The following is a 22,720-nucleotide window of genomic DNA, read 5'->3' as shown; positions in this document are numbered from 1 at the left end:
TGTTCCCTTTTTCGATTTAATTACCATTTTTTATCCGATAATTAATCCTCAGAAAATTTATATTTTTACATAGTTTGTTTTGCAAATTTAATACAAAATTGTTAAAACAAATAGTCATGTCATCTTTTTCAAGTCTTATGGCAAAAATTTCGTTTTATTATTATTGTTAATTTTACCAAAATCTCTTATGAATGCAAGTCGGGAAAAATTACAGATCTTTTTGGAGTTCCCACAGAGCCAGAAACACGATAAATTTTACCGTATATTGGTAGATTTTGCCATACTTTTTAACAGTGTAAGTTTCGCTTCCCCAACAATTTAATCCACATAGAACATTTTATACGAATTGAGTTTCAGTCAAAACTACGAACCAGCTTTTATTTTCGTTTCAGAAAAAAATCCTTTAATTCAGGAAACGAATCAGAATCGACTCTAAGAAACAGACAATCCTTTGTTTTCCTAGAACATATTTTAAGCATTTTATAGTGTCCGCAGCATTTTATTACTCACGTCATCCTCTCCCCTTTACTTGATGCGTGAAAGTTGCTCAGAAGAAGGGTCGCTCTTCTACCATCTTATCCGAGCATTCATCCATTGCTTTTTGTTTTAAAACTTCCTAGTGTTCGACAAAAAAAAAAAATTCTTGTGAACAATGTTTGACAAATAACTGTTTGAAGAAGGAGATTTTCAATAATACTCGAAGCATGGCCGGCACTCGACAAAAACAAAAGTTTTTTTTTCTTTTTCCCTTTCATTCTTTTGTTTAAAAATTGAGGTAGTAAGCGTGAGTATGAGTAATCAGTCAAGATCGTTTTTTTTTTTTTTTTTGAATTCCATAAAAAAGAAATGATTTTATAGTCTTGAGTTTCATTGAAGTTGCTATTGATATTGTTTATTTTCGAGAATTGAATATAGCTTGTTTCAAAAACAAATAAAGCACTTTTTCTCAGATTGTAGGAAAAAAAATTTTGAATGTCGAGAATTGTTAAAATATTGGTTAAATCAGAGGCCTTTAAACTGCGATACTCGGGACAAAGTCAGCCTGCTAGCGGCATCAGAACTGACATGAAAATACAGTGACAATCTACAGTGTATTTTGTTTATTTTTTAGCGTATTGTAAGGGTGAGTATGAGTAATCACACATGAGCATTCTTTTTTTTTTTGCATTCCATAAAAATGAATGATTTTATAGACTTGAGAGTCATTGAAGTTGCTATTGATATTGTTTATTTTCGAGAATTGAATAGTTTACTTCAAAAAAAAAAATAAAGCACTTTCTCTCAGATTGTAAAAAATGCTTTTCGAATTTCGAGTATTTATAAAAATATTGGTTAAATCAGAGGTCTTTAAAGTACGATACTCAGGACAAAGTCAGCCTGCTAGCGGCATCAGAACAGACATGAAAATACACTAACAATCTACAGTGTATTTTGTTTACTTTTAGCGTATTGTAAACGTGAGTACGAGTTTGAATCATGAAAATTGTTTTTTTGTATTCCATAAGAATGAATGATTTTATAGTCTTGAGTTTCATTGAAGTTGTTATCGATATTGTTTATTTTCGTGAATTGAATGGTTTATTTCAAAAACAAATAAAGCACTTTTACTCAGATTGTAAGAATTTTTTTGAAGTTCGAATATTGTTAAATTATTAGTTAAATCAGAGGTCTTTAAAGTACGATACTCGGGACAAAGCCAGTCTGCTATCGGCATCAGAACAGACATGAAAATACACTGATAATCTAGAGAGTATTTTGTTTACTTTTTTAAAATTTACAATGTAAGTAAATCTTACAAAATCTGAAATCCGGAAGAAATACAATTACTGGCATAATTCTATAATGAAAATGAACAACATTTCAAGTGTAATTAATCATAGGTAAAAAAGGGTTAGAGAAACTTGGAAGTTAGTACAATATAGTATCGTCATTAAGTTATTTGTCACTAAAACCACGGAGAAAGAAATTCTGGTAAAATTACCGTAATTTATGATAATGATAATTGTGGTAAAAGAAGAAAAAACAACATATTTCTGGTTAATAAAGCCGAAATATACGGTATTTAAACAATTTATTTGGTAATTTTTCCGTTCTTGTAGTAACGTTTTGCTGAAAATTCTAGTTTTCCAAATTATAGTTCTTATTACCTACCTCACAGTTTGTAAAAAATACAACACTGAAAAATAATTTTAACCGAAAAATGGTCCAAAGTATCCTTATAAAATAACCAAATTTTGCCACATTTTATAAAACCATATTTTTGTTAATTTTATCAAAATCATTACCAAAGTGGTTCGGCAAATATTACGGAACTTTTCGGTGTTCCCATAATATCAATTATTTATATTACTTTTAATTTTAATTTCTAAACTGGGGGAGAGGAGTATGTTCCCCTCTTTTATTTAATTGTCACTTTTTATTCACTGTCACTTTCTATTAATAAATCCTCAGACAGTTTAATTTTTTAACAGTTTGCTTTGCAAATTTAATAACATTTATCTTATATGAAGTAGTCACGTGATCTTTTTCAAATTTTGAGGCAGAAAGCTTCACTTAGATATCGCTTATTTGATAATCGAAAATATCGTTTTGTTGCATCGAATCATTTTACAAGCAGGCGAAATCAATGATAGCCGTCATAAGGCAAAAGAATAATTCTCGTTCTTGCAACCGGAACATTTGAATAATTATGTCTAAGCAAATTTTCAATCAATTGTCATAATTTCTAATCAATTCCAACTTGTTCTTAGTAACATAATACAAAAAAGGAAGAAAAGAAAGGAACACATCAAATACAATAATCATATTTCTCACTTTGTAAACGCAAAACAAATAGTATTTGCAGCCGATCCCTTCTTCCATAAATAGCCAATAAACGGTGCAACTCTACTATGTTAAGTCAGGATTCAGATCGTGCTGATATGAGGATAAAATGGGGCAAGAAAAAAATTTTGTAGTTTTGACCCAGTCCTCGAGCAACCTAGAGAAATTTTGTGTAGGCGTATCGCACTTAATCGAAAAGAAACATAATATAATCATTTTGAAAATTTATTCGTTGCTATTCATTCATTGTAATTTGCGGCGTGATCAGAAGCTATAAGCGAAAATGAGGAAATAGATGTTCTGAAAGTTTTCGCCGGAACTGCCGACTCGCAAAGATTTTATGTCTGATATATATATATATATATATATATATATATATATGTTACCGTTAAAGTATATAATGCAGTTATTTCATAGAATGTCTAGTTATTCCATGAAATAACTGATCATGTCCGTTAAAGTGTGTAATATGTTATTAATTTGACACTTTAACTAGTTATTCTATGAAATAACTAGTTTTCTGCAAATTAACTAATGAGAGACAGTTAAAGTGTAAAATAAACAATTTATCTAAAATGAAATAACTAGGTATTCTATAAATAAACTAGTGATAGACAATTAAAATGAAAAATAAGCAATTTATCTAATTTATGCAGAGCATAAATGGTATTTATGGAAACGTACCATAAAATCATTTGTTACAACAAGGATTACTAAAATGACACTTGGAATTATAAAGAACATTATTTCTAAAACAAAAACATTCTTTGTTGACACACTGGGCTTTTACACGAACATTTTTTAAATCCCTGACCAGTACCTAAACTTTGAGCTGTAGCATATAGATTATTTTACACTTTAACGGGCTGCAGATCGTTATTCTATAAAATAACTAGTTAAACTATGAAATACAAGAGAGTTTTGCACTTTAACTTGCATGATCAGTTATTTCATGGAATAACTAGGTATTCTATGAAATAACGGATTTCATACTTTAACGGTAACATATATATATATATAAAAAACTATCCTACAATAATAAAAGGGACACTTTCAAAATTTTGAATATTTTTTTGAATTTCTCAAAAACAACTTAATGGACTATTTTGTATCTATTTTCTATTTTGTAGTATATAGTTCATGTGATTTTTCATACTTTGCAATAAAGTTTAAAGCTTTTAAGGGTTTGAGGGGTGGACAATAAATTACGAAAGAAAACAAGTATTTTCTAACAACCTATGCCAGAAAATCAAGCTTATAGCTTGTATTAATTAAACACGTATTAATTACTTTGATTGTTATTTGCAAAAAATGAATTAAACTTAGTCAATCTATCTTAAATATTTATGGAGGTATGAACAATTTTATAAAACACAAATTTTTTGGTTTTACGTTGTTTTTTTTTGCTATAACTTCGAAAATATTCAGTAAAGTTAAACAAAATTTTTTGAGAAATTTAAAATTAATTACAAAATTATATGTTGTGAAAGATGAGAAGAAATTGCTTAAAAATGAGAAAGATAAAGTAAGTAATATTTAAAATAGTTCATTTGTCATGTAAATTTTTTCTTGTTCGTAAAATTTTTCCTAGTAGTTTGCGCGGAAACATTCGAAATACTTTTTTCATAATTTTATAGTAAATCAAATTTGGCAACTAATTGAAGAAGTCTGATTTAAATATCTTAAAAAGATTAAAAGTTTCAAGCAATTTGCTAAGCAGTTTTTGTACTATCATAATAATCATAATAATTTTGTAATAATCAGGGGTTTTTCACAAATATTAGTGTGTAGTATTGAAAATTACACTACATTATAATAACGGGACAGCAAGAGCAAAATTAATATGTGAAAAACCCTTTATCATTTTACGCTTATTTTAAAAGTATAAAAACTTCTTAGAAAATTGTTTGAAACTTTTTACGTTTTTAACATACTTTAATCAAATTTTTTTCCATTAGTTGCCATATACGATTCACTATAAATTATAAAAAAAATATTTTTAAATTTTTCTGCACATGCGCAGAAAAAATATACTACCTTAAACACTCATATCTTGCGCATTTTTTAACAAATTATTTTCAAATTTTTAAACAATAATTTTGTAGTTAATTTAAAGTTTCTATAAAAATTTGATTTAGTTTTACTGAATATTTTTAAAGTTATAGCCAAAAAATAAAGATTAAAAAATTAGTTTGTAATCAAAAATGCTCTTATTTAAATAAAATATTTAAGCTACTTTAACAAAATTTTATATATTTATTGTGGTTAATAACCAAAGTAATCAATACAAGTTACAAGCGTATTGCTTTATTATTATTATTATTACTATATATATATATATTATTATTATGTGTGTATACATTAATTATGTGTGTGTGTGTATTTAATCTAAAGTGAAGATCAAAACACTTTTCAAAGTAATTACTAGAAAAATATAGGATAAAAAAGTTAACAACTGTGCATGTTGATGCATAGTTTAAAAAATATAATTGTGATTTCGTTTGTAACATTTATTATTAATACTCAATTATAGATAAAGCATTGGTTACTTATTCAAATAAATATTTTAATGAGTATCGTTGTGAAAAAGGGTTTCTTAAAATTTAGCAAATATATATCAAAATAGCTTCGAAACAAATATAGTTGAATTTGAAAATATATGCATTTCTTATTGAGTCTATTGACGTGCACACAATTTAAAAAACATATCAAAAATGACACAGAACTCTCAAAAATGACAGATCATCATCAAATGTGACAAAGTTCAAACTTTATTAGTTTATAACGGAGAAATATCCGAAAAGAAAATTAAAACTAGAACAAAAGAAAATCAAACTGTATGATAAAAAATTTAATGAGCTTCTAGCTCTGCAGGAACACCAAAAGACTCGATAATTTTTAGCAAAGAGCTTTGGTAATGATTTTGATAAAAATCATTAATTAAATATGGTTTTAAAATTTGGTCATGCTATCATGATTCTTTACAGACTGGCATAAAAATAATTTATTCTGTGAAATTTACTTTTTAGTATTGTATTTCTTACTAAATGTGTGGTATTAAGAACTATAATTTTAAAAACCAAAATTTTCGTCAAACCATTACGATATGAACAAAAAAATTACCAAATGAATGGTAGAAATTTTGGTTTTATTAACCAGATTTATGTTTTTTTTCTGCAAAATGTTATTACCGTACAGTACGGTAATTTTAACAAATTTTTACCCCGTGCAAACACATAATTATTTTCTTTAATTTTGTCAAACCATTAACAAAATTCCGTAAGAAAAATTCGTTAAAAAACAGAGAGAAAGCTGAATCAGATTCAATTTTTCTCCCACACTTTTGAAGGTAATCTTCCTTAACAAGATTCACAAACAAGTTTATGCGAACAGGTTTCCCTTCTTTACTTCCTAAGATTATATATATTCCTTCCCAATTTCCTTAAGAATTCATGCAAATCTCTCTTTTTTATCTTTTCCTTATTTATAATACCAGTTTAAATTGAGGCACAAGAAAATGCATATTTCTGGTCAGTCCGTTCTTTGCCCCATTTTTACTTTTCTTCCCACAATACTCAAGTAAACAAAAGAAAATATAATTAGCATATCAGTTAACTGCGTCAAGACGTCTCAAAACGAAGAAGTCTTGAATTTACTAATTATTTTTCTTACTTTTTTCAAATTCGATGCTTGCTACTTGGAGTCGCATGTTTATTGTTTTGTTTTAACGGTATAATAAAAAAAAAGCTTTTTAAATAAAATTTGAATGCAAATTCCTTATAATCGTTGCACTAATTACTTAAAAATGTACATTATTTGAAAACGTTTAATTAGTTAGTAGTTTAGTAAGATGAATACATATAAGGCTTTTCAAATATCTAGCTGATCACAGTTTTTAAAAATGGGAGAAACTATAGTTTTGAATCTAAAACCATTTCACCCGTTAGCCGCCACGTAAGTAAAAGAAAATATTATTCGCATATTAGTTAACCACCTCAAAATGTCTCATAACGAAAAAGTCTTGAATTTATCAATTCTTTTCGCACTTTTTACAAATTTGACGCTTGGTACTTGGAGTCGCATGTTTATTGTTTTGTTTTAACGATATAACAAGCAATTTGTTTGGTGTTGAAAATGAAATTTGAAAATAAATTCCTAATAACTGTAGCACTAATTATACAAAAATGTAGATGAGGTGAAATCGGTTAAAATTTTAGGAAAATAACTACACATTAGACTGATCAAATACACTGACCTACAATAATGGAACAGACACAGTTTTTTACATTTTAAAAAATTTCTGTAGAATTACATAGAGGATTATTGTAACTTTAAAAGTGATTAGCTCTCATGCGAATTTTCATATTAGCAATAAGGTTTAAAGCCTTCAAAGGACTTACAATGTATGAAACACAATGCCCGAAAATCAAGCAATATGAAACTCTATATTAACATTAAAGAAACTCTGGTTAACAAAATCAAAATATACTGCCTTTAAACCATTCATTTAGTAATTTTTCTGTTCATAATGGTAACGGTTTACTAGAAATTCTGGTTGTTAAAATTATTCCTTTTCCTACCACACATTTGGTAAAAAATATAAAATTGAAAATCAAATTTAACCAAATAAATGGTTTTTATGTTATGCTCTAAGTTTTCTATGCTATGCTCTAAAAATTATCACATTTTACAAAATTTTATCATTTATTACAAAACTATATTTTATTGTTAATCTTAACAAAATCATTACTAAAGTGCTTCGGTAAAAATTACTGAACTTTTTGGTGTTCTCATAAAGACAAAAACACGGTAAATTTCATCATATTTTGGTAGTTTTGATCAAACTTTTTTTCTCCTTGTAAAATATATGAATTCATTTTTTGTCGATCTCAATATTTTTCGTATTAATAATTTATTAAAATAAAACGATTCATTTCATTCATTTTCTCTTAAATGACAGTATCAAAACTTAACTATTTTTACATTTATTTACTGAGTTGTCTTTTTTATCGCAAAAAAAATTTAAATGATAGAGTTATTTTGATTACAAAGTAAATCACTACGGACAAAATTAAAATCGTGAACGACTAACAGCATCAAACGAAGGTCACACGCATCATCTGGGATTTTGCTCTTAATGGCGTGTGACACCAACCAATTACCTCGGATGCTCAAAAAATGCGGAAAAGTTCACTGCTGGGTAAAAGCCACTCAACCAGAATAAATCTACGGAAGAAAACGGTTTTTACTTCACAAAATAAATATCAACAGTAAGTACAGAGCATTTAACTTTTGCGAAATTAAAAAAAAAATCGAACACGGAAATGATTGTTGGGTGAAGCTACTTTCTTCAAGATGAGACAAAAAAGAAAATCTTTCAGCTTAAGCTCAATGAGCCGTAATATTAAGTTACAAGAGCTTTTCGTTTTAAACAAAAACTCATTTGGAATTTAATGTCACTTTAAGTTTACGGTAGCTTATGTTGTAAGGAATGACTTTGTTGTTAATAAAATTAAGTTAGATGTGTTTATGTTGTTGTAAGGAATGACTTTGTTTGAATACTACAAAGTTAGATATATTAAGTTAAATTTTCGGCACTACCCGGAACACTTTAATTGTTTTCAACGCATCCTTACTGATTAAGATAAAACAAACCAGACAGGAATTTTTCTTTTTAAAAAAGGCTAATTCGGAAGGTTAATATTATTTTAAGTTAATGATAATTTAGTTGCTGTGAGAAAATATTTTTTTTTAATAAAATAAATTTAGTTTTTTTATAATTAGTTTTTTTTTTAATTTTAAGCATTACTGGTAACACTTTATTTTTCAACGCATCATTAATAATTGAAAAAAAGGAAGGATTTAATTTTTTTTTGCTTAAAACACTCATTAGGAACTTAGCTTTATCTTTAAGATTACGGTTGCTTATGTTTATGCAAAGGCTGGTGTTGTTTAAATGAAATTTATATTTAGTTTTCCTTTAAATTCTTGGAAGTATTACTTATTTTTAATGCCTGCATTTTTACAAAATTTGAAAAAGTTCATTAGAAAAATCAAATAAAATATGATAAAATTCAAATAAGTATATCATTCTAGCAGATTTAAAGACAAATAGTGCAACTTTATATCTTTAACAGAAAATAGTATTTAGCTACGTCGTTTGGTCAACGAAGTATGTTTTATAATTTTAGTAACGGGTGTTTCAAAATAAGTGTAATATTTAATTTTGCACTATTCGTGCAATAAAATGCTAGCTATCGTAATTAATACACTGCTTAATGCTGACCATTAAATTTCAAGAAGTACTGCACAGCATGACAAAGCATTTTTGCTGTAGAGTAATATTTTGAGAATTGTTCCCTGATCAGAATTGGACATTGGTCAGTTGAATTATAGCATTTGTCTCAGTTTTTTATTAAAAATTATAAAGTTTATGCCAACATGTCCATAACAACACATGCTTTGAAGTAGAAATTAGAGGGATGTACACTCGAAATTCAGACCCATTTAGGCAAAACGGTCATTGAGAATTTCAATAGAGTAATTCATGTTTGAACAACACCGAGAAAGCCATTTAATAACCTATACGGTCAACATTATGGATGAATAACAAATTCGCAGTTTTTAATGAAAAATTCGCGTTTTCTTACTTATTATGTAAATTTTAAGATGCTCTGTTTGTTGAAACTTATATTTCATCAAGCATTTGTCTTCGAAGTTTAAAAGCTTTCCTTCAAATCGAATAAAAGTTTAAATAATAAAAAGAGAAAAAGTTTAAAAGTTACAAATATAAATACCATGTAACTTAATAAATTTTTCACTTTCTTACTGTTTATAAAATTACTTTCTGCTTAACATATTCGGGTTATTTTTTTATTCTATTGAAACACAAAATGATTTATTGACGAATCTATAATTTTGCATTTTACACAGTTATAAAGTAATTAGTTTTCATGCCTAATGTAGAGTACATTGTTAATCATATTCAATATTACAACACGGCACTTAAAAGACGTATTTTAGCATGTAGAACACAGTGTATTATTAATAATGATTTAATTATATTAATTATTTCGTATTATTAATACTTATTTTATGTTTTCGTGATTAGAAAAAAGATTTTTTATACTTATATTTTTACTTTTAATACAAAATTCTAAAGAACTTCATTCCTATTTGATTATTCTTAAACTGCTTGGGCGATTCAGTTAATATAGCTATTCCTTTGCATTATATTTTAAGCAAAAAATTTTCTCCATTCCTTTCAAAATCTTTTTTTTTCTTAAACACATTTCAAAAACTAAAACAGTAAGTACATATACAATTTTTTAGCTATTTTATGCTCATCAAAAAATTAATTAATTTTTTAAAATGACTTACATTTACACAATATCTTTTTTGTTGTTGTTGCTAATAACTAGCAGTAATCGATAAAATTGTATATCTAATCATGTAAAACAAACTATGAGTACTAGCTAATTTATTTGAACTACATATAATTTCATTTCATTGCATTATACATATTGTTTAGAAAATGTTTCATTAATACTTGTATAATAAATTCAATATAACTGAAAGATTAGTTTTTCACTTATATTCTTTTAAATATTGCAGATAATCTAAATGGGAACAAGAAATCGTCAATAGAACAAAAACGTTTTTATCATCGTAAATTCTCTGTGATACCAGGAGCCAAACTCTCTCCTGTAGGACGCTTCTTTAAACTATTTCGATCTCCTTTGGAACGAAGAAATTCTTGCCCAGTGTTAAGTATTTCGGAAAAGGATTTAACAGCAGCAGCAGCAAAGAATAACACAATTTTAAAACCACAAACTACACAGATACAACCGACCTACAACACTAAGAAAGACTCTAAAAACCAGAAGAAACGAAATTGTTGTTTAACTAAGTGGGTATCACATTCAGAGCTTCTACAAACTCAACTTAATCAGCGAGTTATACCTTTACAAAGCGCTATCGCAACAAGTCTACAACCAGCAGTAGTTGAACCCTCTTCAAATGCTGAATCAAATATCTTATCATCCTCGAAATCTGAAAATCATGTTTCGTCTTTAATTGTAGAATCCAATAGCCCTGTGATCAAGATTAATACTGATAATCCAACAACTGAAACAAGCAGTTTCAAACTTTCAAACGGAAATATCGACTCATTTGTTGTTGAGAAAACAGTGATAATTGTTTCGGAAAAAACAGCACTGAATGTACAAAACTCTGAAGGAATAAATAATATATCGATTCCTGGTGAAGTCAGCTCAATAAAACAAGAAAGCTTATCTATGAATAATAATTACTCTCATATAAATGTGCAAAGTTATACAAACAAATTTGAATTAAATCAAGAACAAACTATTGCAAACCAAGTAAAAGTATTATATGCAAACAACATTGACAATTCAGTATCTGTAAATAATATTCAGGTTTCTGAAACAAAAACGTGTGAAATTAGTCTTGATGTAGGAAATCAATCAACATTACTATGTGATAAAATATATTGTGATAATAAAACGACAAAATCTATTAGAAATACAGAACACGGGCATCAAAACAGTTATTCTCAACCACTGACAAAGAGTCTAAATAGCAATTCAACGAACATAAATACTGATATTTCAGACACTGGAGATCATAAAAAATTATGCCAAAACCAAATTAACAGCATAGACAAGAATTTAACAAATGGGGATTCGGAGGTGAGATTACGCAACAAGTTAAATCTTAACAACCATGATAACAACGTAAACGATAAAAGCTGTGATGATTATAAAATAAAAACAATAGTGGAATTTGAAAGCAATGAAAAACTAATAGACTCAGTCAAACCACCCGAAAATTCCTTGGTATCTACCTTTTCCTCGGATCCAAATGATACTATTATTTATGCAACAGTCTCTAAGATCAGGAAAAATAAGAAGCAAACAAGTGTTCAAGAAAATATTTATCTTTCTGAAAGAATCAAATCAAAAGAGTACCCATCTCACATTGACACGATACATAAAGAATCGGAAAAATATAACGAAAATAATAAATCGAACTTGAACTTTGCAAAAGAAGATTCAATTTTAGGCAACGAACAAATTATTCCAATAAATGGCACCATTAATAAAATATCTCGTCCTAACCAATCTCTTAATGGGGATCAAGATATAGCAGTTTCATCTTCCCTACCAGTAAATGTAGTTTGCAATAAAGAAACTGGTGAAAAATGTGAAGTATATGATAACATCTGTGAAAAAGCGGACATTATAGTTAATTGTTTAGAAGTACAATACGATTCTCTAGATTTTGGAGAGAACCACTTGAACTCATCACTAACGGATTTGCAAAGCAATCCTATTAATGAATGTTATAACGTGAAGCTAGATGCACCAGAAGAAGTTATTGTGGCAGGATTTCACGACTTTTGTCATACAATGCTATCTTTAGAAGAAAATTTGGACTCAAATGACACTGGAACTATAAAAAGAAGACCTAATACCAAAGAAAAGAAAAATAAAGTAACCGATACATTAGAAAAAAATAAATTGACATCAAATCAAATTGAAAAGTATGTAACTCCCGTTAATGGTAATAACAGTCAAGTCTCTCGAAGTTGTGAGCAAAGCATTTCTCCTATAGAAGATTCTAAAATATATCCTGACAAACTGCTCGAAGAAATTCAAAACAGTAAATTAATTGAGAAAATGAGTATAAAAGATCCGGATGTCATTGACGCTATAAGGATTCTTGATAAATCCCTAATGGATGAATCAGATGACTCTGTAGAATCAGATACTTTCACTACTTCAATAGAATCAACACCGTCATATCAAAAACCAAATCCACCACAGAAAGTCAACAAAGAGGATAAAATTCAATGTGATAACTTGATAGAGGAACTCATGCTTGAAGACATAAGCAAAAGTGTTACATCATTGTCCTCTAAAAATTCTCAAAATCCATTTTCCAGAGGAAACATAGCCGTGACTATATCTAATTTAACTACTGAGCAAATATTAGAAAATAAATCATTTTCAAGCATAGAATCAAATATAAATAATTCTCAATCAGATGAAGAGCGTACGAAAACTACTGAACATTGGTCTAAAAGATCATATGATGTGAACGGTTACAATAGAGATGAATTGTCTTCAGATGCTTATGAATCTGATTTTTGTGAACAAATAGAAGATACGAAGAAAGTTAATTTACCAGAAGGGAAAGATGATTCATTTTCTCCTCCTGTATCAATAGCATCAGGTAATACATACATCAAAAAATTACCAGGTACAATTTTTTCTTTAAATTTAAATTGTTTAAAAAAACAATCAAATAACGAACTATTGTCATGTATTCAATCTATCTTTCATAAAATTCCGCTTTCCCCTTCAAATCCAAAAGATTCTTATTTCAGTGGAGAAGTTAATAACAAATATTCCTCATAATTAGTGTCTTAAAGATGACCAACGATTCAAAAAATCAATTAAATCGAAACAAAAATTTTTTAATTAATTTTAAAGTTCATTAAAAGAGTGTGCTGGAGTATCGAAATGGGTATGGAATAATATTTTTAAAATAACCATCATTTGTAATAACAAAATGGCGCAGTCTGAGGATAAAACTAAACCATCTGAGCAAATATTTTAAGTTGGAATGGTCAAACAAGCAGTAGATAATAATGATTCATAGTTATTCAAAGTCAGCAGCACCATCTGTTCACGAACTTGGAAAATATTTTTAAGCCTGGTAAGATAATACCTGGTTTCAAAAGTAGAAATGTACAATTTTCTCTCATTCCTTTTTTTAATGAATTTTTCGAATAGTTAATAATTAAAATTATTAATTATACAATCATGGAAGAATATTTATTTTCAATTTTGATACTTAATGAAAATGAAAAACTTTAGGAAGATAAATTTTACTCTAATTTACTCAAAATTACTCTCATAGTGCGAAACATCGTGATTAGTTTTATAGCTCACTTATTTCCTACATACAAATATAATGAAATAGCAGTCATAAAATAAACACAATTATATCTTAAAGTTTTATAAATATATAGATATTTGGTTAATTCAAATGAAAACAAATTTGCTATTTATGAGTATACACCTGCTTGGTAACATTAAATTTTCAATTGATGACCCTGCATTCTGTTATAAGTCAGCTTTCCCGCAAAAGAAACCATTTTTTTCTCAATATATGTGACATTGAAAAATCGATCATTGAATGCTGAGCATCTCCCATGAATCTCAAGATTCGCATAGTCGCTTTCGTGAATGTCTCGAATGTTTGTTATAAATCATTAATTAGTGTATTGCTCGGAATTCCCTACACCGATGTTCTCTTAAGGCTAAATGCCATTTCCCGAAATTCCTTACAATGATGTTTTTTTAGGGTTAAGGGCTATTCATGGTATTCTCCATTATTAGTTTTTCCTAATGGGAGAGCAATATAAGGGGGAAATAATAGTTGATAAGAAATAATTCTGACATTCACCAAAGCAACTGAGGGAATGTCGATAGCTAACACTGAAACGATTAACATTCTCCATATTTCGGATTTTTTCTGTAAGATACATAAATTATTCAGTGGTAGATAAATTTTTGTACTAAGTAAAAATAAGTGTTAAAATTAAACATCATTCTAATTAAATAAACTAACTCTGAATTGAAATTTCAGATGATACAAGCTCAACATTCCATGTGGATCACTCTCCACCAATGCAAGATATATCTCCTTGTAATCGAACAAGTCCATGTTCTGTAGATTCTGGTATGAGTTCTCATAGTCAATCATATTTTGTGGTAGTGGCCATCGATTTTGGAACGACGTATAGCGGTTATGCTTTCTGTTTTACACGAGATCCAGATAACATTCATATGATGAAAAAATGGGATGGTATGTAATAAGATATTAAAATTTATTTTATTTCAAAACTTAAAAAACTACAATTATTTATCTATATATATGGCCAATATTTTAATTGAAAAAACTCGGTCTACAATAATTATTCCAAACGAGTATACTAATTAACAATTTTTTTTAAATTAAAAAATTGATAAAAACAATTAAAATAAATAATTAAAGTTATAAAATTAAAAAAAATTAAAATAATCAATTAAAAAATTTTTTAAGGTTTTTTTATTTTGTTGTTGCTCAATTCGGATTTTGATATTATCTCAAAATGTTTTTTTTTATATTCAAATTTTTTCAAAATTTTAAGATAAATATTAATATGCTTTTATTTGTAAGCAACACTTAGCAATTGGTATTACGATCGTTTTGTATTCGATCGTTTATTTTAATTATTTCTCCTTATTATTAAACTTTATGTTTTGCATGAAGACTCCAAAAAAGCTCAAGGCTAAAGCTTCGAACAATTTTCATCGGCAACGTAATTTTGATATTTGTCCAGGAAAAAAAATAATAATTGTATTAGCATGATCAACATTTTTGTAGAAAAGAATACGGTTTTAAATAATTAAAAACGAAAAAAAGAAAAATTGGTTGAGTAATTTTTGAAAAAAAAATTACAGAAAGGTGATTTTTTAATTAAACATTCAATAGTTTTGATAATATGTCAGCAGCTTTCTATTAAATTTTATCACTTTGAAATAGTTTCGAATGCAAAAATAAAGTTTCCAAGGGACATTCTAGTTATGAGAATTCAATAGAAGTCAAAAAATAAAAATCAGCTTAATAAAAAAAAAAACATTAAGCTCTTATAATTAAAAGAACGTTTTTTTTAAAAAAAATATTATTTGATATCATAAATTATAATAAGGGTCGAAGATTGTAAAATAGAGCTAGAATAAAAAAGATAAGCATAAGTTATGAACTTTTAAAGATTCATTTATACTTTTTCTAATTTATCGTGCATCAAACAATCTTGATAATTTTGAATAAAACAATTCAGAAAAGCAATGGTTTGCTAATTTTATAGGAGGTGACCCAGGAGTATTCAATCAAAAAACGCCAACAACCTTACTTCTATCACCCGAAGGGACATTTCATTCATTTGGATATTCAGCTAGAGACTACTATCATGATTTGGATGTTGAAGAAGCTAAAAATTGGCTTTATTTTGAAAAATTTAAAATGACTCTGCATCACAGCGAAGTAATATTTATTTTGATTTTTCAAGAGTTATAAAATTTCTTAATTTCTTTTTTTCATTCTAATTTTCATTTCTAAAAGAAAAAAAAATAATTTCAATATTATATTTTTATATATATTTTAAAAAACATAAGAGTTTAAAAAATGTAAATTATAAAAATTAATTTAAAAATATAAAGATATTATATATAAAAGATTTTTGATTTTTTAAGAGATATAAAATTTCTTAATTTATTTTTTTCATTTCTAAGAAGAAAAAAAAGAATAATTTCAATATCATATTTTTATGAATGTTTTAAAAAATAGAAACATTTAAAATATACAAATTAATTTAAAAATACAAAGATATTATACATAAAAGTATATATATTTTTATATATTCCTTTAATGCATTACATATATTAAAAGAAAAAATTTCATTATAATATTATATAAAATAATTTTTTCAATAGTGATTACACTCAATCTTTAGTTCACGTAGTAAATTTCCGAAAAAATAATCGAGTTAATTCATTCTATCTCGCTCTTATTTCCATTCACAAGCAAAAGAATTGCACGGGAAATATTTTGAAAATATTAATATAATCTTTATTACTTTCATTGAATAACCTTTATATATTACTTCAACTCAATCAAAGTTTCCGGTGTAATTGAACTAACGTAAGTGCATAGTTAAAAATTCACTAATTTAAAGCTTTGCGTTAAAAAATGTAAAGCTTTGCATGTAAATTGAAGAATTTTTTAACAAATTAAAAAAAAACAGATAATAATACATATTTAAATTATACAGAAGTAATTATTTGTATTGAAGTAAGCACTGATAATACAAGTATAGTTCGTTCACCAGGAGTTGGCACTTGGCTCCACCTACTCGAACGAAGAATTCATTTTAGAGCGGGAGGAAGAGGAGAAACGTCTCCGCGCTTGAAATTGAGATAACCCTTAATGCGCCCCAAACTCAAACAGTGAATTCTTCTTCTATCTCTTACTTCGCTTTATCATCTGCTATTGTACCTTTCGTTACTCTAGCTATTCAAATATATTGCAGCAAAATGTCTCAAAAAGCACAAACTATTCACTCAAAAGAGAGAAATATTATCAAATTTATGAAATATTTAATGTTAAAAAAATGCATATAATGATTACGAAAGAAATATTTTTGTTTTATGATCACCGAATAGCAAGCTTGTGCATGATTGTTCACATCCTTCTCCCAAAAATAGCAAAATAGTATCGTCGGATACCACGTGATGAAGGCGGAGCCAAGTGTCAACTCCTGGTGAACGAACTAACTCATTATGTAGGCTGAAATCATCTTTTCTACTTTTAAATGCAACAAATAAACTAAATAAAACAGTTAAGTTCTGTTGATTTACATTAAAGTTTCTTATAGTTTTTATATTATCAGGAAGCAGAATATAAAAGCAACAATCGAATTCCTCTACGCAGGAACACGCCAACATCATTGAGCTAGTAAATTCAACTGCAATTTTTTGTAATCACTAAAATGTTACAAACTGTTTTATTGGAATATACAGCACTTGCAAGCAAATTACAAGTAAAAAAAAATTAAACACATTAAAACTTTTGGATAGTTTAAAATAACTAATTTAAATTATAATTATAAACTTTACTATCTAGAATTTTTAAATTCTGTGAAAAAGTCATGCATGCAAAAATAACTAACAGAATTTTATAAAATCGCAAGCAAAAATTCTAATAATTTTTCCCTTTTCTCTTCTTAAAGCATTTAACTCTTGATACAGAAATAGCTGCATCAAATGGTAAACGAGTCCCTGCTGTTACAGTTTTTGCTCATGCCCTTAGCTATTTTAAAGATCATGCATTACAAGAATTGAGTGATCAGTCATCTACAAAAATATTAAATGAAGATGTAAGATGGGTTGTAACAGTTCCAGCTATATGGAAACAACCAGCTAAACAATTTATGAGAGCAGCAGCTTACAAGGTAAAATTTATACATCGTACTAAATTTTCGCACTTTAAAAGCTAAAGAGTAAAGTTAAGTTGATGAAAACTATAATTATAAAATGATGTAATTATAAATGATATAATAATTATAAATATTTATAAAATGATTACCAAAACGTAAATAACACTAGATTGCCTAAGGAAGTCATTTTGACTGCTTTTAATTTCAATTAGAAAAATAATGCTTGATGTATATAATGACAAAATTTCTTAGATTTTTGTACAACATATAATTTTTTTATTGTTAATATTTACTAATAACTTGTTATATAACTGTAAATAAAATAAAAAATTAATTTTAAACAAATTTCGTTACACATTATTTATTCTTTTACAATACAGTCATTTTGTCTGCTTTTGGGTAATATAGGTATATACTAAGTTTCAGTCTTTCTAGTGATAATAATGACATTATCTTTTCATATACATAACCAATGCGTAAACTAAGGTAATAAAAGACAAACTTACGAAATATTTATGAGTACATTTCCTATTAATGTAAAAATTAATTTAAATTCAACACTTATTTTCATAAAAATTAATGATTTTGTTAACAAACTTTGAAACGCAACATTCACTCTTTTTAAACCTAATAACACTGACATGTTTTTCAATGCCCACCACTTTTGGCAACATATGGCATTATGGTACTTAATGGGCAGTATTGTTACTCTCTTTCACGTGGGCACTATTATTGGTGGATCAATATCCTCTTCGGATTACAAAAAGAATAGATAAAACAGAGAAATTACATCCATGCCCGAAGTGGGATTCGAACCCGAGACCTTCCTGGTATGAGGAAATCTCCTTGATCACCTTACAGGTCGGTCGGCAATTACACTGATATCCTGGTTCATATACTATAAATTAATGCTTTATTATTTTTCATTTCAATAATAAATTAACGTATTTGCTTTTTCCTCTTTAAAACAGTATGTAGGCAAATAAATCAGTGCAACAAAGCTACAAAATGTATTTCAATTATATTGCATGAATGGTTTGGGACAGTATAACGGTAAAGCCAGATTTTCAATTTGTATAGTAGAGTGTTTTTAGTGAAAAACACTATGTAGGCATTACGATGTTTTTGCATATTGTGTACTAGGTAAAATTCTGACGGAAACTTGTACAGAAGCTATAAGGAAAAAATGCTAAAGAATTGACTTAAGAATATCACTTTTGGGAAAAATGTGGCTTATTACTAGATTGACCAGAGGCCTTCATATATGAACTTGGAATATACATGCATAAACAGGCCGGTTTTATTAGAAGAACACAATTTTTTTAAGTACTTTTTTGGTTAAAAATTAAAATTAATCTTTGTTTAGGCTGGCATAGCTTGTCCGGAATACCCTGATCAACTTTTGATTGCATTAGAACCAGAAGCGGCTTCCATATACTGTAGACGGATGAAACTTCATCAACTAGTCCCTGATGAAACTCATTTTCATCGATCTTCATTTAGTTGGAAAAAAGAGTGTGAATCCGAAAGAACAAACGACAAAGGTAATTATAAAATGTTTTCTTCACATAATTATTATTTTAAATTACGTTTTTTAAACTACAAATCTGACGGCTAATCTAAAGTTTACCAGATAAACAAAGGTGAGATTTTCTAAAATAAATGATGCCGTTTGCGATCTAAATCGGGTATGTATATTTTAATTTTTATTTTGTGATTTTTTTCTGATCTATTGATATTTTAAAAATATTTCTTAGTTTATAAATGTTATTGTTACTGGTGTTTTTTAGTAGTTCAATGTTGTTTTCTGATGTTAAAATACAGTAAAACTTTACAGTTATATTTTCTCTTCTAAGAAATAAATAAACACTAGCACATTTTATTTGTAATGAAAACTAAAAATATAACTTGTAAATTTGAAGAATTTACGAAGGTGTACCTAAAAATGTATCTTTATATGTTTTAGTTTATTCACAATTAATCTGTAAATAAAAATTATTATAATAATAAAACAATTAAAAGATTTGTTTTCTAAAAAACATTTTTTCTTCGACCTCAGACAAAATATTGAACAGCAATAGTTTGTAAATTGTGAAAATTTAAAATCTAATTTCACCATTTATTATGCTCACTCTTCATAGAAGCAACCCGCTTCACTATGTTGTGGTACTATATGATCGGCGTAGCCAACTATAGAAAATATAAGCTATAGTCGTAAATTCTGTTAATGAAATTGAAGAAAGTTCTCGCAACAATAAGAAAATTTTGAAGATTTCTAAGTAACATTTTTCTGCTCCATATTTTATGCAATATAAATTTGAAATACTACAATTCCTTTTAATTGATCTATTTTTTTTTCTATAGAAATATAGTACTAATTAGTTATGCAGCGAGTTTTACTAATGTTGTAAGACTCATGCCTTGGGTAACTTCTTTAAAAGTATTAATAGTTAATGAATTTATAATAATCCTATTATATATTCACATAAACGTATAATATTCTACAAATCTATACATAATAATAAAGGCGGCTGTGTGTGTGTGTGTCTGTAATCACAATATATCGCCCCAGAAGCCTCGCTCAGGCACGAAACTCGGCACATAATTGAATATTGACATAATGAAGAAGTATTTTTTTTCTTCTTCAAAAATTTGGATTAGTTTCTTAGTTATCAGTCATTTTGTAAGAAAATCTATGCTTTTTCGTCTTCAAAAAGCCATATTCAAGAAACTATTAAAAAATGCATATACTTTTCTCCACTCTTATAAATGTATGCTAATGCGAACCTTACAATTGAAATATTAATTTTCGACAACTTAAACCAATAATATACGAAGGAATTAATAATTTAATTGTAAGGTTCGCATTAGTTTACATTTATCAAAGTGGATAAAACTTTAACTTTTGTACTAAAAATGTGGCAACATATTAGATACGTAAATAGAACGCTACGCTTTGATATATTTATCGCTGTTCATAATTGTTACAGTAAGTTTTTCTTCTTCTTTCCACGCTCTTTTTTTTTTTCTTAAGCGAAGACGATAAGGGAAAATTATACTTGAGGATGCCCCTTGGCGAAATTGGTGACTTATGTTTGGCGCTATTCCTGTTTGCACGGAACACCGTGGTAACAGAAATTACGGCCAAAACATAATGATATTTCAAAAAACATTGGAAAATTTCAACAAAACATCGGATAAAGCTTGCAATGAACCCAATATAAGCAAAATTAATAAATCCAATAAAAAGGATTTTGAATCGAAGCAAAAATTAGTGGAGTAGGTGCAGAAAGAAAAGGAAAAAAAAAACTCACTTCTTCATTAAGCTTGAATATACTCAGATTTAGGTGCACAGAATTATCTAATAACAGTTAGATACTGTCTAAATTTATCGTGAATAGAATCTGTGTACCTCCATCGTCACATAAATTCGGCGAAATATGAATCGAAAATGGCGTTTGTGGTACCGAACTGGTGATGACATTTTTTTATAAAGTCCCTTTTTATGACTGCCCACATACCTTATTGACCAGAAGTAAAAGTAACCTTACCAGCCGGTATCTAACGAAGAACTAATGGACCTCTGAAATTACGTATACCGTTGAACATTAATAACGCCAAAATCTAAACCGTTGAGAATCACGATTGGGTTTCAACATCGCCCAGCTTAGCGATCAACCGCGATCACAACTTGGCGAGAATCAAGGGGCACCCTCAAATATAGTCTACCCGACGTTAATTTTTGTAGCGATATAGAAATAGAAATTGATACCATAAAAAAATTATAGAGAAATAGATACCATAAAAAATTAATTCGTTTTCGTGTTCTTTTCATGTATTTAAAGCAAATTTTGTATGCTTTTACAATTTCTGAGGCCTTTTTTTAAGAAAAAAAAAACAAGTCTCCACCTGATAGTTATATTATAGGTTAGGTTACCATAGCAAAGTTACATCTGAAACATCCTCAAGAGCTATAACACATCTGCAGCAGAACTGGATATGAAGACAAAATTGCAGGACAGAAACACTTTAATTGTCCACTAATCTTCAGATTTCCTGCTATGTTTTAAAAAACTTTATTTGTGGAAACCTTTAGCGTGGCGGACAGCTGGCCGCCTTAGGCGGCTAGTATATAATAATCGCACAATAGTTATATAATAGAAGCAATTAACACTAGATTGCCTAAGGAAGTAATTTTGACTGCGTTTAATTTCAATTAGAAAAACATTGATGAATATAATGACACAATTTCTTAAAATTTTGTACAACATATAATTTTTTTTATTCTTAATATTTACTAATTACTTGTTACATAACTATAAATAATATAAAAATATTAAAAATTAATATTAAACAAATTTTGTTTACACATTATTTATTCTTTTACAATCCAGTCATTTTGATTGCTTTTGGGCAATATAGGTATATACTAAGTTTCAGTCTTTCTAGTGTTAATCACTTATCCTATCGCTACGAACACCTTATTTAGCTGGCATCCACGCGACGAACTGTGCGTACGAGCGCCGTATTCAGCCGGTGTCAGCGTGATACTATTTGATAACCATTAATGCCCCAAAAAAACATATTTTAAATGCGCTTAATATGTTTTGTAAGTAGACTGTATTTTTATTTATTATAGTTTCAAAATATCCAAACACATATTTATGCAAAATCTTAATAAGAAATTCCGAACATCAGCTCACCGACATGCAATTTGCGTACTTTGTGGCGCATAGCACCGTTTGCGTCACTTCAGTGGAACAGACTGCCACAACGAAAAGGTTAACATATTAGTGTTCTATCAAATTAGTTAAAAATTTATAGGTA

The 22,720-nt window shown here is 27.9% G+C and overlaps 1 protein-coding gene across 1 annotated transcript in view; it reads left to right on the top strand.

Moving 5' to 3' along the window:
• The window catches only part of LOC107452986 (uncharacterized), a 36,804-nt gene that overhangs the window by 6,351 nt on the left and 7,733 nt on the right, over positions 1 to 22,720 (top strand). Inside the window, exons 2-6 of the mRNA XM_016069630.4 lie at positions 10,438 to 13,080; positions 14,503 to 14,721; positions 15,767 to 15,942; positions 17,687 to 17,908; positions 19,260 to 19,437. Coding sequence (XP_015925116.3) covers positions 11,121 to 13,080; positions 14,503 to 14,721; positions 15,767 to 15,942; positions 17,687 to 17,908; positions 19,260 to 19,437 — 2,755 coding nt within the window. The 5' untranslated portion in view covers positions 10,438 to 11,120. The remainder of the gene's footprint in view (positions 1 to 10,437; positions 13,081 to 14,502; positions 14,722 to 15,766; positions 15,943 to 17,686; positions 17,909 to 19,259; positions 19,438 to 22,720) is intronic.

This window comes from Parasteatoda tepidariorum, chromosome 12 (assembly GCF_982258835.1).
Source record: "Parasteatoda tepidariorum strain Cologne lab strain chromosome 12, Ptep-v5.0, whole genome shotgun sequence".
NCBI lineage: Eukaryota > Metazoa > Arthropoda > Arachnida > Araneae > Theridiidae > Parasteatoda > Parasteatoda tepidariorum.
Note: the sequence above shows the minus strand (reverse complement) of the source record. Positions and strands in the feature narration are given on the sequence as shown.